This window comes from Lepisma saccharinum, chromosome 12 (genome assembly GCF_977018435.1).
Source record: "Lepisma saccharinum chromosome 12, izLepSacc3.1, whole genome shotgun sequence".
NCBI lineage: Eukaryota > Metazoa > Arthropoda > Insecta > Zygentoma > Lepismatidae > Lepisma > Lepisma saccharinum.
In genome coordinates this window covers 36550245-36565300 of record NC_139240.1, presented here as the reverse complement: position 1 = coordinate 36565300, position 15056 = coordinate 36550245, and the positions used below count along the sequence as shown (strand labels likewise).

The 15056-nt window shown below is 38.6% G+C and overlaps 1 protein-coding gene across 1 annotated transcript in view; it reads right to left on the bottom strand.

Annotated features, from left to right (window-relative positions):
- Positions 1-4361: 4361 nt before the first annotated feature.
- The window catches only part of LOC145995981 (QRFP-like peptide receptor), a 539079-nt gene continuing 528384 nt past the window's right edge, over positions 4362-15056 (bottom strand). Inside the window, exons 7-8 of the mRNA XM_083132095.1 lie at positions 10200-10355; positions 4362-4656 (exon numbers count right to left, since the gene is read on the bottom strand). Coding sequence (XP_082988221.1) covers positions 4647-4656; positions 10200-10355 — 166 coding nt within the window. The 3' untranslated portion in view covers positions 4362-4646. The remainder of the gene's footprint in view (positions 4657-10199; positions 10356-15056) is intronic.

Here is a 15056-nt window from a genome sequence, read left to right as displayed (position 1 = left end):
CCAATATCACGATCACTCGCACTCGGTTGCACATCCACGGCATTTTGACAGGTACTGTCCTGGCAACACTGATGTAACAGTTGAGACTGCACCAACCCTTGCTTCCAGCGCCATCCAGGGACGAAATTAAGAATTATTAACCGGCACATCTGGTACATGTGAAATGAGTATTGTATAAACCTGGTCCCATGTTTCGAATCCTGGCCAGGCCATGAGTGTTCTTTGTAACTGTCCCTATTCTAAGTGTGTTGTTAGCTAAACTATAGTGACATTCTTACATGTTTAAATACCTAGTCTTACCATAAATACTGTCCCAAAGTTGTAAGTAAATAGACACAAAATGGTGACAGATATTGTAATATCAGAATAACATGAGGTGCATGGATGCATTATGAACCAAAATCACAAATAATTATTCGAAATGGCCACCTTTAGCACTGACACACTTCTGAAGTCTTCGTGGCCACTCATCAATTGAATTACGCAACACATCGACTGGAAAATGAGCAACTGCCTTCAGAAGAGACCGACCACTTTAAACTTTCAATATTGGGATGTCTCTTCTTCCAAGCCATCTCCTGAAGCTTGGACCACAATTTGTAGTACAAAGGGTATAGGTACGGACTTGCAGAAGGCCAATCTGAAGTGGAAATGAAGTCTGGAACATTTGCTACGAGGGCATGCTCCATTTCTGTGAACAAGGGGTAAAAACATCAGCCAAAGTGTACCAGCAGACAGTGCTTGAGAAACTATGCAAGAATCTTACCGACATCATCTTCCATGGAGAGAACTGGAGCTTCCAGCAGGACTCAGCCCCAGCACACAAAGCATGCACCACCCAGCAGTGGTTGGAGGCAAATGTTCCTGACTTCATTTCCACGTCAGATTGGCCCTCTGCCAGTCCAGACTTAAACCCTTTGGACTACAAATTGTGGTCCAAGCTTCAGAAGATGGCTTGCAAGAAGAGACATCCCAATATTGACAGTTTAAAGCGGTCTCTTCAGAAGGCAGCTGCGGAGTTTCCACTTGATGTGTTGCGTAATTCCATTGATGAGTGGCCACGAAGACTTCAGAAGTGTGTCAGTGCTAAAGGTGGCCATTTCGAATAATTATTTGTGATTTTGGTTCATAATGCATCCATGCACCTCATGTTATTCTGATATTACAATATCTCTCACAATTTTGTGTCTATTTACTTACAACTTTGGGACAGTATTTATGGTAAGACTAGGTACATTGCCCAATGGCTTTAGTCTGGAAAATTTTGGTAATTGATTTGGAAAACCTAGAAAAAGCCAGGAAACTTTGTTTTTACAAAATTGTAGATGCCCTGTATAAAGTTTGCTAATGAAAATTTATCTGATGTAAGTGTAAATGTAGATGAATATGAGGGCTGCTGGAAAAATTTCTGCAAACTACCACCAACAGTGGCACTAGTGTACCGCTATCATAAAAATCGGAAGAATAGACCTTTTTTATATTTAAATTATCTTTGATTGTTTGTTTAAGCCTATTCATTTATTTTTCACAGTAGTTTGAAGTAGTTTCGTGTGAGAAATGGAAATTTCTCTTGAACACTTTCGGGCAATGATTTTTTTTATGATTTCAAATGTAGTTTAACACCAAAACAATGCATCGACCGACTTCATTTGGCTTTGGGGAATGAAGCACCATCCAATAGGACTGTGTACAATTGGTTTTCCGAATTCCAGCATGGTCGCACATTTCTCAGTGATGAATTTTGTGAAGGTCATCCATCCACGTCTGTTGTTGCCAGTAATGTTGATGCTGTGCGTGAAATGATTGAGAGAGAGATCGGCATGTGACATACTGTGAGATTCAGGCATCCTTGAACATTGACATGAAAGCAATACATACGATTTTGCATGGTCATCTGAATGTACGGAAACTTTCAAACCATTGGATGCCACACAACTTGATCGAAGCTCAAAAACAGGCTCGTGTAAATTGGTGTAAAGAAATGCTCAAAAAATTCAACCGAAGTAAGTCAAATTTGGTGTACTACATCGTTACAGGGGATGAAACTTGGATCTATTCATACAAACCCAAAACTAAACAGCAGTCAACTGTTTGGATCTTTCAGTGAGCCGAAACCGACAAAAGTTGTTCGTTCGAGAAGGGCTGCCAAGCAAATTATTGCTTGTTTCTTCGATTATACCGGACATGTCACAACAATAACTTTAGAAGATCGAAGGAATGTAATGAGGGGTATACAACAATTTGTTTGCCAGAGGTCATCAATGAATTGCATAAAACAAACCCAAATCGTTGCATTATTCTTCACCTGAAGCAACTGTTGACGCATTCCGAACAGTGGTTTCTGAGGTATCAGCTTCAGAGTGGAAAAAGTGCTTTCAAAATTGGTTTGAGGTATGCAAAAGTGTATCGATCTTAATGGTGAATACTTTAAAAAACAATAAAGCCATTCCCAGAATTTCACATGTTTTTTTTTTCATATTGATTGCAGAAACTTTTCCAGCAGCCCTTGTACTACAAGGTTTTTTTAATTGGACCTGTTACAAATTCCTATTTGAAACTTACTACTCTGTTTAGAGGGGGGAAAAAACAACATGAATCATACTCTCAAAAAGTGTTCATGATCCTTGACTTTTTTTATCTTGATATTTCTTACAATTCTAATATTTTTCAGTATTTTTATAGCGGATGTTTTATTCTAAAAAATGCCTAATTTGATTATTATGATCAGTGTCGACCACTATCCATTCAACAGTGCATGTGATGAACACATTTGTAGCTGAATTTGTTCAGTAAGTTATAAATAAATGCACCCAAAAAGTTTACGACAGTGTACAAAGGTATGAGATTTTTTTTCCCATGATCCTGGCCCCCTCTGGCTGAGTCAGTACAACCTTGTTTATTATCTCTGCATGATATGCTACTGGGAACATATTAAATAACATTAAGGACTGAGTTGTGAAGTTGCATGTGCTGCCTGTTGACTTCTACAACAACTCTGTATTGTTGATACGTATTGTAAGTCCACCGACAGAAAACAAATAAACAAAAAGGATCTTTCAATTGACTGCTCGCCTTGAAGAATTTCCAATTCAAATTGTGTGATTGCTGATCCACATTTTTTTTTCTTTAACTCTTTCGCTGCGGAATTCTCTGGCACACAATATCCTGGCTGCGTAATTTAATTTGAAAAAATATTTTTTTTATAAACAAATAGTTTTCACAATTACATTGAGTTATATATGAGAGAGAACTTACAAAATTCATTCCTTGCACTGGAAAACTATTCTGTAGTCCCTGGTGGTATGATATTTTGAAAAAAAAATTTAGAAAGAATAATTTTAAAAAATTACATTGCAAAATATGTTATAGAGAAATTACAAAAGTCATTCCTTGCACTGGCAAACCACTCTGTAGTCCCTGATGGTATGGTATTTCTCAAAACATGGGATGACGCAGAGTGGTGGAGCGGCGTGGAAATTCGTAAGTAGTATCAAGATACTGGGTGGCGAAAACTTCAATTTGTTCTGCTGTGTGTTCAAATACTGAGCGGGGGAAATATTTGATAAAACAAGAAAATGGTGTGCTAAATACTGTACTGTCACCAAGTAACTTAGCACTTGCCTGTGTCGAACTTCCCGCATCTAGATCAATGCTGCTTTTCACTCTGCTCCATGATGTTACGGACGGCGGTACAAATTCTTCATTAGACACTACACAATCACTGTCACCACTTGAAGTCTCATAAAAACTGTCGCTATTATCGTCACAATTTAATTCACCTTCTGATTCAACAGTTGAGTAACATCATTATCAGACAAGTGTTGACGACTTGACGAAGCCATGTTGTTTACATTCGAACATGCATTTGAAACTGACATGTCAGAGCACTCAACGCTCATATTCTAAACGGAGGCGTAATTAGCGACATCATACGGATATAAACAAAACTACAAGTTCAAATAGTTCCAAATAGTATCTACAGATGTCTGAAGGCTACTAAAAGCGACGTACTGCGGAAATGCGACACCCTCAGTGAGTGGAAGTATGAACTCGCAATAATGTAACTTCCGGGGAGCAAGGCATCTGGGGTGCTGTGCATAAATGCGACGACCGCAGCGAAAGAGTTAAACAGATTTTTTTTTTTTTCCAAGTAAGTGACGCTGTTGAATTTCTGGGATTATTACAACATTTCAGAAGGACATAGAAAATATTGCGGGTGTTGCTGGGCTGGCTGCTACACCACTGGAATGAAACAAGAAGTTCAGGAAATACCAGAGCTGACATCTCCAAATTCTTTTTCTTTGCATCCATGTTAAAATAGAACAACCAGCAAGAGAAGGAGAGTTAAATAACCAAATATATATGCTTTAATACTACAACACAGTTATTATTTGGCACACTAAGGTAACATTTGGCAATTCTTTCCACAGAAAATATTGTATGACGTATGTTGACCAATGTATTGGTTTCATATACGAGAGAAACAAAACAATTGTTCTTTCATTTCTCGATTGTCCATTCAATCTGCTGCACGTTGATTTTCTGGATCTGAATGCACTGAACTTCTGTGCACGGGGTGAGATACAGAAGCATGTCTTCAGTCACAGTTTTGTAGACATCGAGCATTGAGTGTACTGCCTCGGCAGCTATCTGAAACTTGAAGAAGATATACAGGCTTTAGACAATTGTAGGATTGATTCATATGCTGGATCAAGTAATCAAAGTATACATATTAGTGAAAGAAAATAAGATGAACAGAGATCAATCGGACAGTTCCTAATACAGAACAGGAGAGAATTGCAAAAGACAAGTTAGCTATAAAATGACAATAAAGAATAAACAATTATTCATCGTGCAGTTTACTGTTGTTTCAAGCATTTAAAACTTCTTTTTTATTATTCTAATGTTTCAGGAGAACGCATGCTCCCTTTGTCAGACATTTATTTTATAGTTTAATCAATGTTATAGCAATGGGATTATAAGGGGACCAATGAAACCACAATTTTTTATTAATTCAGTGATCTTGTTATTGAAATAACTTTTCTTTTTTAAATAGTGAAGATCAATTATTAATCAAAAATGCCATTAGGTAATTCAAAATCATCATTTTTTCTACAAAATTTCTTTGTCTAGATAGAATCTTCAGTAAAAACAAAATAAACAGGTGGTTATTTCACAGTTGAGTTCTTAGGTATGGGTCACCCCTTACACCCCCAATCAATAAATCATTAGTGTACATGTGTGTGTGTATATCATTGCTCCGGACATTTTTATATATATATATATATATTATGGATAAAAGCAAGGAGGGCCAAAAGATCTAAATAAAAAATCAAAGAAGGAGAAGGGAAACACTCACCAGACTCTTTCTTTGATTTATACATACCTAAGATTGATGCATAAAACATGCTGTAAAATACACTAACATATAACACCTAGATCACAGATAATACATTTATTTGTGCCTAGATCCTGAAATACTAGCTTCTCTTAGTGATATTATGTGTGTTGCCTAACTCTAAGGCAATGAGCGAACTTGTTGTTGAAGTTCACCCATTGCCGTAGAGCTAAGCAACCCACATAACGCCATTCAATGAAACCATTATTTCAGGATCTACATGTTCCTCTTTTTATTACAGGTGACTCTACCTCCACTTGCAATCAAACCCGGGACCCCTTGATTACAAGTTGGCAGCATCAGTCATTGCACTATCAGTGCGGCTCATTTTCATGTATTTACATACAAGGTGCATTCAATAAATAACCGAAAAAATTGTATAAAATATCTAAAATACGACTGACTGTTATATGTGAAGGTATCTGTAAGCTATTCATAGCTGGCACGCCTGCCTCGTGCATGGTACCCTGGGAAACAGTTACACAAGATGGCAGCACCCTTACAGGAATGCTCTAAGATGAGCAGCGAAGTGTCGTGAGATTTTTGTTAGAGTGAAGGCGCGAAACCGATATAAACTCATCGCCGCATGACAGTTCAGTCCGGTGACAACTGTAGGAGTTGACCACAAGTGTACGAGTGGGCTGAGAAGTTCAAAGAGGGCATAACCAGTGTTGAAGATTCTCCGCGTCCAGGTCTCTCTGTCACTGCAGTCACAGAAAGCAACATTGCTCAAGTGGAGGACTTGATACGGCAGGGGTGTGCCGTGACCTTTCGTGATAGGCAAGCGATGGGTAAATTTTTCGTTTCGGTTAATTATAACAATTTCAAATATAATATAGACCTACAGACATCCCTACTTACAATAATGTGCATAATGGTGAAGTATCGGGCTTGAGTGTGTGAAGTGCATACATACCGTAAAATCAAATCTTCGCTGCACGGTTTACAAAGAAGAAAAACAGCCTCAATATAAACTTGTAAATTTCAACCATGAAGAAAATAATGATTTACTTGATATTTAAGGCCAACTGTAAATTAAATTACGTTCTTTTTTAACCCTGAAAATAATAAAACAAAGTTTCGATCTTAAATAAACGGATGGGTTTTGGTTTCTTACTTGGCTAGAATTATGAATGATGACTTGTCTTCAGTTGGATGCAAGCGCAGATGTGATTCTGGAAACATTCATGTCTTTGCACTGCATTATAAAAATTGCACAAGTCACTGTAGCTTGTATAGTTCCATGTTCCTAAATTTGTATTGAACAAAACACATGGACAACAAAATAATTTATTAAGATCATTGCTGCCACATAACATTGTTGTACTGAGATGTTTTAAACTGCCTAATGAAAACTTTCCCATCTTAGTTGGTTTGGTTATGCACAGTTCAGGACACTGTCGCCCATGGTTCACAATCACAAGCTCCAACTTTATACCATATGTTCTCGAACTGAATTGTTTTGAAAGAAGGTCCCTAATCACTGCAAATCGATGGGTCTTCTGGTATGTCAACCATGGTGGAAATTTTCAATGTAGAATCATACTTTTACACCAGGTACAAAAACACGACACAAAGAACAGAAAAAAACAGCACAATATCACAGTAAAAACAACACGCATCCGCAGCACCCACGCTTCTAAATTAACCTTCCTTTTCACCCTACCTACAGTGTTACATACCCTCCATATTTCCGAGTAACTGACCACATGACGAATATGTTCAAGTACCGGCTGTGATTTCATTTCTTATAAGTAGCATAGGACTGGTGAGCACTGGCTAACTTCATAATGTAATTTGTTGATTACTGTAGAGCAGGCATGTCAAACTCAAAATATGAACTGGGCCAAATAGTCAGTAGTGTTAGATAGAGCGGGCCGCAAGGAAAAAAAATTAAATTATCTTTAATACTTTATTTTAAAGAATGACTAAAATGAACATTCATTGAAACTTGATCATTGCTTCTTGCCTGACAGCTGGCATCTTTTTGCTGCCACCAACTTATCAATATCAGGAGACATCTTATTCAAAGCAGCTACTTTCAGAACACAGCTAAGATGAACGTCTGAAAATCTGGATCTCGTTGGTGACTTGTTTCCTTTCACGAGTGAGAAGTTTTTCACACTGGTAAGTGCTACTGAACATGGAAATTATTTCACACCCAAATTTGCGGGTTTCAGTCAGGGATACCCACTTCGCTGTACTTTTGTTTCAAAGTTGAGTCGCACTGAATTTCAATTACTTCCATCTGCAAATGTGCTGCCACTTTTTCTACGTCAGTCGTAAACAGGGCTGAAAACAGGGAGATCTTGTCTTCGAAAGAACGAACATCGTGGAACCTTTTCCCGAATTCAATATTCAAAACCTGAATTTTTTCGGCGTACTTTTTGTACAAAACAGGGTCCTTTGAACTTGAGCTGTATTTAGAACAAGTTGAAAAGTGCGTCAAGTCTTCGTTTCTTAACTGTTTTTCCCAAAGCAATAACTTACGTTCGAATGTTTTGACTTGATCATTCATGTTGGTAATTAATTGATCTTTTCCTTGCAGTTTCAAATTTAAATCTCACAAGTGTTTCGTTATATCAACAAGAAAGGAAAGATCTTGTAACCACGTTGGTTGCGAAAAAAGGCTGGTGTCTTGTTCTTTCATTTCTAAAAATTAGCATATTTCATCTTTCAAGTTCCAGAATATTTCAAGAACCATGGAACACGATAGCCAAGCGCATTTCTGTGTATTCAGAATATTCGCTTTCTAAACCTGTTAAGAAAGCAGAAAATTGTCGCTGGTTTAAGCCACGGGATCTTATGAAGTTGATAGGTTTTTTTCACAGGCTTCATCACACTTTTCATGTTGATTACTTTTGAACACAAGACCTCTTGGTGAATGATGCAATGCACATGATGGAACACGTATTTATCGCAGGTTTCACGAAATTCGTTTTGCAGTTTTGTCACAAAACCATTGTTTTTTCCCGTCATTGAAGGGGCACCATCCGTAGCTACACAGGATAACTTTGACAGTGGTAAATCATACTTCCGCAAAAGTTCACGAATAGCAATAAATATATCCTCACCGGTAGTAGTGTCATGCAACGGTACAATGTCCAATAGCTCCTCATCACAAGCGATGGAATAAGCAATAACATTTGACACTTTTGTTTTAATTTGATCACTCAAATCTCAGGCCAGTTCGGTTACTCTTTCAGCAACCGTGTTGCGGGATAGTGAAATGCATTGAAAAACTTTTACACTTGCGGGATTAACTTTTTCAGCAGCTTTTACCAACCACCGTTTAATAAACTCGCCCGGCAAAAGGTTTTGACTGTTTAGCTATCAATTCCGACAATGCGTAGCTTGCGCGTACCGCAGCTTCGCTTTGTTGAGCTACTTTAGTAGGTTTTCGGTCGAAGGCAGCTTGTTCCCCTTTCCCTTCAACCCTCCCTTCATTTTAGATTCCGGAGGGAAAACTGTGCAGGCAGACGACTTATCCTTGAACTCTGAACAACTGGTAATCACTACATTCGTCAACCACCCCAATAATGCAATACGACCACCTTTTTTCACCTACCGACGGGTATATCCTGTCCAAGAGGAAAACGTGTGAAATTTCACATCGTCTTATATAATAACACAGATATTTTAGCAACTACTACATCTGAAGGCTCTACTATTTAAAAACAGGTAATAGCAAAGGGGCCGCACAAAAATATATCGAGGGCCGCATGCGGCCCGCGGACCGCGTGTTTGACATGCCTGCTGTAGAGTTTCAAACATGAAAATTGTGCTGCGTTAGCTGGTGCTACGGATGCACAGGAAATTCTGGAAGTTAGCAACACTTGTGGCCAGTGTGGACGAATCCTTTCCAACACCATTGCCAAAGACAGATGCGGTCTTGGTGTTGCTTGCCCTCAGCCTTTTTTCTTCGTAAACGGGGATGGACAGTGTCCATGCAAGAACTGCATAAGTCACTCGAAAAGCGGAGACAAAGGCGAGCAGTTCTTCTAACGCGGTCAGTCGTGCCGCATCGCCCAGCGTCGTCAAAGGTGTAGCCGGTTTATGTTTCAAGCCAAAAGAACACAAAATAGGAGAAATTAAAATTCTGCAATGTAAATATGTTATGGTAAATAAATTCCATTCTAATGTGTATAAAGGCATTGAAAAACGCGAACTTAACATATCAAAAGTGTTTTAAAAAACAACACAAGCGGCGCTTGTCCCGCCTTTCCTTACCGCGCGATTCTGTGATACGGGAAAGGTCATGTTAACTTTGTTTTTGGACCACAAGGGGCCAATTCTTTACATTACATGGCCAGATGTCATAATGTAAACTGTACCACCTAATTCAACCTTTTGCGCGAAAAACTGAAACCAGCCATTCTGCAGAGACGACGTAGTCTAGTGTCCACTGGTGTGCCTTTGCTCCATGACAATGCGAGACCACACACTGCCAATGTCACATTGTCTACCATCGAGAACCTAAAGTTTGAGTGCTTACCCTACCCTCCATTATCTTGCATCTTCCGATTTCCACACCTTTGGCCCACTGAAAGATGCACTAAGTGGATCGAGGTTCCAGTGTGACGAAGTCCAGTCAACGGTGCATGCGTCCAAAAGATTTTTTCCTGTGTGCTCTTATCAAGCACTGGCATAGGTGCATTGAACTGCATTTCTGGTTATATATTGAATGAGCCTTGTATTTTAAGATTAACAGCAACGATTAAGATTAATTAGATGTGGACGAGCATAAAGGAGCGTACACATGCCTACAATGGAGCTTGAAGCCAGAACCTTGTTCACTCACCTGGAGTCCGCATATCTGACAGACGTTGTTCTGGTTTGGGACAAGGAGAGATGGCGTTTCGGCATCCTGCCACGGTGGCAGCACCTGCAGAGGGCCTTGTAGAAGCTCTCTCTGAAGTTCTTTGACATGAAACCATACACCATTGGATTGATGCAACTACAAATGCACAAAAAGAGACCAGGAAGAAATTAGGAAACTATTTGATGAAGCAATCATTACATAGATAAGTTTCGAGTTTATTCCTGGCGAATTAAAAAGCCGTGTTTGGAAGTAATTAGTTACTTCTAACGCAGTTACTTTTTAGGAATTTCAACTATATCTAGCTAATTTAAAAAACAAGCGGGTGTTACTTTCTTCAAGAGAAGTAATGTTATCACGTTACTTTATACGCCTCAATTGTCAACATTAAAATTTGTAACATGGGGGAACAGCTAAATTTGGCAACCCTGTTTCCAAAAATGTGTGTTCTCTGGCTGTGTCCAAAAGGTACAAAGTACATACTTGAAGTACAGTCTTGACGGAAGTGACGTCACCTAGTGCAGTTCGAAAGCGCCAAGCAAACGAGTGTACAAGACCAGAGGACGCAGCACACGAGCGGTGCACACTTGCGATCTGTGCTTGCTTTTCATTTGTTACAAAAATGGACGTCTGAAGTCAATCAGCTGGTAGTTGTAGTTCTTCCATTGTGTGGAAATGTAAGTAAACAAGTTTTTAAAATACTATGTAATTTTATTTATTGGTTTTATTCATATATGCGTGGTTTCTTTCTTCTATAGTGAGAAGGTGTTTAAAAGTGAGAAAACAATTTCTTTTCCCGCGATCGTAAACCATGTTGCGGAATGTGTGAAAATTAATTTGAAAGAGCAAATTTCTTTCATATTTCTATAATTAATAACGTGCTGTGTCATATAAACTGCACGCCGAGTCATGTGTATGTTGTTCACGGAAAACAAGAGTGGCACATACAGTCGATGTTTGATAATTTTAGTTTCGAAGCAACTTTTGTTGCATTCCTCACTTGTGTTGGCGCTGCAGTCGAAGTGCAGTTCGAAAGCTTTCCGCTTCCAGGCTTCAAGACCGCACTGCGAGTATGCTCTCGAAGTATGCTCGCTTCAAGTATGGTCTTGCAGCTTTCGGACACAGCCTCTGTATGCTAAGTTATAACGGTTTTCGAGGAATTGCTTAAGACAAGAAAGCAAGGCTTCCGTTGCATGCTAAATCTAGAACCTCCGTGTTTTGTTGCAATTCGTTATTTCTAATTGCACTTGAAGACCGGTGTTTTGTTCCATCTTATTTTCTGTTGTAATAACAACAGTGGCAGTGGGGGGGGGGGTGGCAGTTGTCCCCGCACTATGCTAAACCTTATCTACAAAGGGAAATATACTGTCTTTGCCCTTCCGGTTTTGCACTTTGCATCCCGGTTTTGGAACCCAATCGCCGCCACTGAATAATAATATTAATACATAGAGGCTTATGATATGTACCACATGCATAAATAAAATAGATAAGTCTTCATATATTTATTTTATTACAATTAATGATCAGTGATTGGATGTTTACAAGAAAATTACTTTTTAAAGTAAGTAACTGTAATTCTAACTGAGTTACTTTTTGAAACGAGTAACTATACTCGTAACTTTTAAAAAGTAGTTTTCCGATCACTGGAAAAATAGTAAGAAAGAGAAATGGACGATGCTGGTAATACAACTAACCAGTGGCATAGCGTTATAGTACGCCCGTACGCCCGGCGTTCCCAGATTTAATATTTAAAAAATGCGTAAATGCTTTAAATATAAAGTAAATCTTGACTAATTTCATATATGTCTGACCTTCATGGCATTATAATAGCTATTTCTCGCGATCCGCTTGCAACGCTCCACTAACAACACTCGTTCTAGCATTTTTTTTAAATGCCTTTCCTGACCGTACGCCGAGCAGGTTCGGCGTACAGGATCCTATATTCCTTGCTGCCTTTCTGGAGGGAAAGCTAGGATCTCTAAAGCACGCGTCCATATGCTCTCTCTTACGCCCGCGTATGGAGCAAGGGCTGCGTGATTGGTTCACGTGACCCTTCCTGCCTTCTGAAGCAGACGACAGAGGTAGAATTTCCACCCGGTTCTTCGCACTCGTGCTGTGTGTTGCTACAATACGCAATATTGACTGACGTAACTTTACCAAACCGAAATATAGCACTTCATAATGGCCACTGCATTGTATAATTTATCGCACGAACAGCGATGTGCATTAAAAACTAAAAGATCAACACAGTTTTTGTCAAATAAGTTGATGAAGTCCTCGTGGTAGAAGTTCAGCCTATGGCTGCTCTACCACTTAATAATAATAAAAAAATAATAGTTTTGCGGGTTATTATTTTTTAGTTATTATGTAACTGCTTAATATTGTGTCAATGGAAATGTTTAGCATTCATTTGAAAACTCTTAACATCGAATGGTCTCTGGACAAAATTATTTTAAAATGTTTATCAACATTCTCAAGACGTAATAAACAGTGGTCTGAATTACTAATCGCCACTGTTACGTTAGTAGAGTGTACGATAGTTGGATCATCCGCCCACCTCCGTGTCAGAGTGTTTTGCACAGCGCGCCAAGACGACAGAGGCCCGTGATTCGAATCCCGGGGTGAGCACGGGTGTTCTTTGTGAGTGTCCCTTCATCAATATCATCATCACTCATATTCATATTCGCGATTAACCAAAAGTGGTAGAAAAGCGAAGTAAAATAAACCAAATCAATCATTAGTTAGATCATTCACAACAATGACGTCTACTGTTGTCCAGAGGCTTGTGATTTAGGTAGGTTTTATAATGATTTGTGTCATGCCGAAAGGTATAAAACACCAGAGTTCAAAACATTTGTTGCATAGTGAGGCATCTAATTTTCTAGCTAAAAAATGCATGGATGATGATGCTTTATTGCAAACCCAGCTGACTTCAGGCAAATAAACAACACCTGTGGCGACTAATTCCATAAGTAAATTATTAACCAAAAAAGGGCCGACCTTTCCTTCGGACTTGGCGTTCCCACCCGAAATGCCCATGCTACGCCACTGCAACTAACGACAAATTGTCCATCACCATGTTAACTCGTGCTGTTTTCCTCAATGTAGGGTTCAAGAATTGAAACAAAGAACATGAAAAAGGAGAGAACCACTTCTATTCCAGTACAAGAACAATTGTATTCCCTAGAAACACACAGAATGAAGCAGCAAAAAGAACATAAATAGCATGGACAATTTGCCAATAAGTAGAGAACAACTGGTTCGCATCAACAAAATTTCATTGTATAAAACAACACAGGATGCAGAATAGAAAAGATTGAAAGTAGTGAGGGACAATTTGCATACTATTTTTTGGTCACTGGTTTCCAACAGAAGGAACAGGCCAGACATTTTCATCCTGCGCTATAATACTGATATATGTTGAAATCTTGTGAAGCTTAGTGCAAAGCGCTAGATAATAAAAAAAATACCGAACACAAATTCGTAAGGATAATTAAAAACGATTTAACAGAGCATTGCGTTTTAATTCACTTTTAAGAATTACATTCCAAGTAACAATTCAAGTAACATTCCTCATATATTCTCCCCTTAAAGTTGGATATATGGTTTAGTATCACAATATTACGATATAATTGGTTTACGTTTACACCAATTTTATATTACAGAAATGGATTACCTTCGTTTGTATGCAGCATAATATTTTCAACACAGCCCACAATCAACTTAATACAAAAACCATGGTTGATGATGATCAATATACAGTGTTTGGAAGTAACTCATTTACAAGTAACAGTTACTTTTTTGATGAAATGTAACTGTAACTAGTTACTTTTTAAAGTAAGTAACTGTAACTAACAGAGTTACTTTTTCAATAGAAGTAATGTTTCAACAGTTACTTTCAGAGTTACTTTACAACATTTAAATTACAGTGGCGAAGCGTGCTGTCTCTGGAAGGGTAGGCACAGAACGGAGCAGGGTGGGAAGATGTGATTTTTTTTTAACAGTAGTATGTTAAAATATAGCCCCTAGAAAATAAAATATAACATAGTGCCTGAATCTCGTCGGGATAGTGATTGTAAAGGATAATGTAGTGATTAATGCTCGCGCCTTATAATCGAGAAGTAGAAGGTTCGATTCCACCTGGAGGCATTGGTTCAGATTCTACTTTAATCTAGTCTCGATTAGATATCTGAGAAAAAAGGCGCTTCTGTCTCGAAGGTCAGAAAACAGTGACGATGGGACTTGTTGTTCTGACCACGCGTCACCCAATGAAAAAGCCGTTCTGTGAGGCCCAGCCCTCTTACATTTCTTATATTAAAGCAGTAGTTGTATTGACTGTACTATAAACCCGAGAAAGTATGAACCCCCCCTCAAGCAGATTTGCTATACTTAAAACTTGCTCAACATGCCCATATGAGCTTTTTGCTCAAGTGTGGAACCCCGCCTAATTTAAGATTTTTGTAAAAAATGCCCTCGGGAATTTCTCAGAAAGTATGACCCCCTCAGATTGATGAGGCTACACTTATAAAAGGCACTTCTGAGAGATTGTTGTCCATAAATTTGTTAAAAATATGCCCCTCTTGTGGCCACACTTAAAACTTGGCCAAGACACACATATACACACACACACACCCACACACACACATATTTATTTCTGGTTTAAGTTCAATTGGATACCAGCTTCAATTTGTTTATCTAATATTAAAACAATGCAACAACAACAGGGCCATCTATGTGCAAATGTCTGAACTCGGTGAACACTTGGGAACAAGTCAATTTTTTTCAATATATATATTTGATAAGCAACAACAACAGAGCCATCTATGTGCAAATGTCTGA